We start from the raw sequence: 1,378 nt of genomic DNA, 5'->3' as shown, positions 1-1,378 counted from the left end.
TCGAGCTCCCAATACAGGAAGTGGTTCTCGGAATGTCTGTTTCCATTATCTTGTATGTAAATTGCCAGTGTTTACAATGGTGCTTTTGGTATGCCTTGGACATAGACAACCCCGTCCTCTGTGGTGTAATATCGGTTGCCGGCCCTCAGGGGCTAACTTGGCTCCGGCATAACAATAATATGAGCTTTAGTTCTTACAAATACAATATTCACGGAAGAATATAGTAGCTGAGATATCTTTAGTGTCTGTGGTACGAGTCTCCGGGTATCCTTTCCAAAGATTCCGTACTTAGCAGCTTCCTGTCTCATGAAGGCAGTCAGTGTGATTCTTTTTACTCCTTTTGTATCACTCACAACATATTAATGCCCTATATCATCTCTTATTCCATCACAATTTCTGAATTTTATAATTTGAGTTCTAGATGAATAATGCTGTTTGTAGTATAATAATGCAGCTACATTTATCGTTGTTGCCTAGATGGACGGTACCAAGATTGATCTAGTCCGTGAATATCTGGAGGAAGGGGTATTCAAGAGTCTGGTGGATGCTGTCAAAGTGGACCGCTAGAGGAGGGTGCAGCCGACAGTGTCGTGGATGCTACCAAGATGGATCGAAACTGTGAAGATGTGGAGGAGGGAGCAGCTGAGAGTCTCATCGGTGCGGCCAAGATCGAACAAGGGCGTGAAGAGTTAGTGGAGGGAGCAGCTGAGAGTCTCATTGGAGCTGAGAAGACGGATCAAGCCCGTGAGGATCCGGAGGAGGGTGGAGCTGACAGTATCGTAGAAAATGACAGGATGGACCAACCCCACGCAGTTGTGGAAGAGGAAGCAGCTGAAGTTGCTGAGAAGATGGGCCAAGCATGTGAAAAATTGGGAGAGGGTGCAGCTGACACAGGTGACATAATGGAATATGCCCATGGAGAATTAGAGGAGGGGGCAGCCGAAACTCTAATGGATGCTCCCAGGGTGGAGCAAGATTATGAAGAAGTGGAAGGGGAGGCAGCTGAGAGTCTCAGCAGCCATCCTTCGGGTGCCAACTCTACCCAATGAAAAAAATCGTTTCTATGTTTCTCAAGTTCTAGTTTTTCGTTTTTGTGCTGTTTACGTTACAGTTTTCGTTTCTGTTCTGTGTTTTCGTTTTGTGTTGCGTTCACTTTAATTTGTTTTCTGTTTCTTCATTTTTCAATTTTCGTTACCAAACTTTGGTTTATTTAAAACAAAAAAATATATTTTACATATTTCACCAAATGGTCTTTCATTTCTTTAGTGTGAACTTGTAACAATTATTGTTACCGAATCGAAAGTGCCTTTGATTTTCAGTTTAATCCATAAGTGGCTGTGTTTTCTGTCTTTACAAGCCATCAACAACACACACTACA

General features: G+C 43.0%; 1 protein-coding gene across 1 annotated transcript; it reads left to right on the top strand.

Annotated features, from left to right (window-relative positions):
• Nucleotides 1-605: 605 nt before the first annotated feature.
• Nucleotides 606-1,049, top strand: LOC124620151. The gene has a single exon (XM_047146821.1). The coding sequence runs from the start codon at nt 606-608 to the stop codon at nt 1,047-1,049; it is 444 nt and encodes a 147-aa protein (XP_047002777.1).
• The last annotated feature ends 329 nt before the right edge of the window (nt 1,050-1,378 follow it).

The sequence above is a fragment of the Schistocerca americana genome, chromosome 6, assembly GCF_021461395.2.
Source record: "Schistocerca americana isolate TAMUIC-IGC-003095 chromosome 6, iqSchAmer2.1, whole genome shotgun sequence".
Taxonomy (NCBI): Eukaryota; Metazoa; Arthropoda; class Insecta; order Orthoptera; family Acrididae; genus Schistocerca; species Schistocerca americana.
This window is presented reverse-complemented; position numbering and strand designations above follow the sequence as displayed.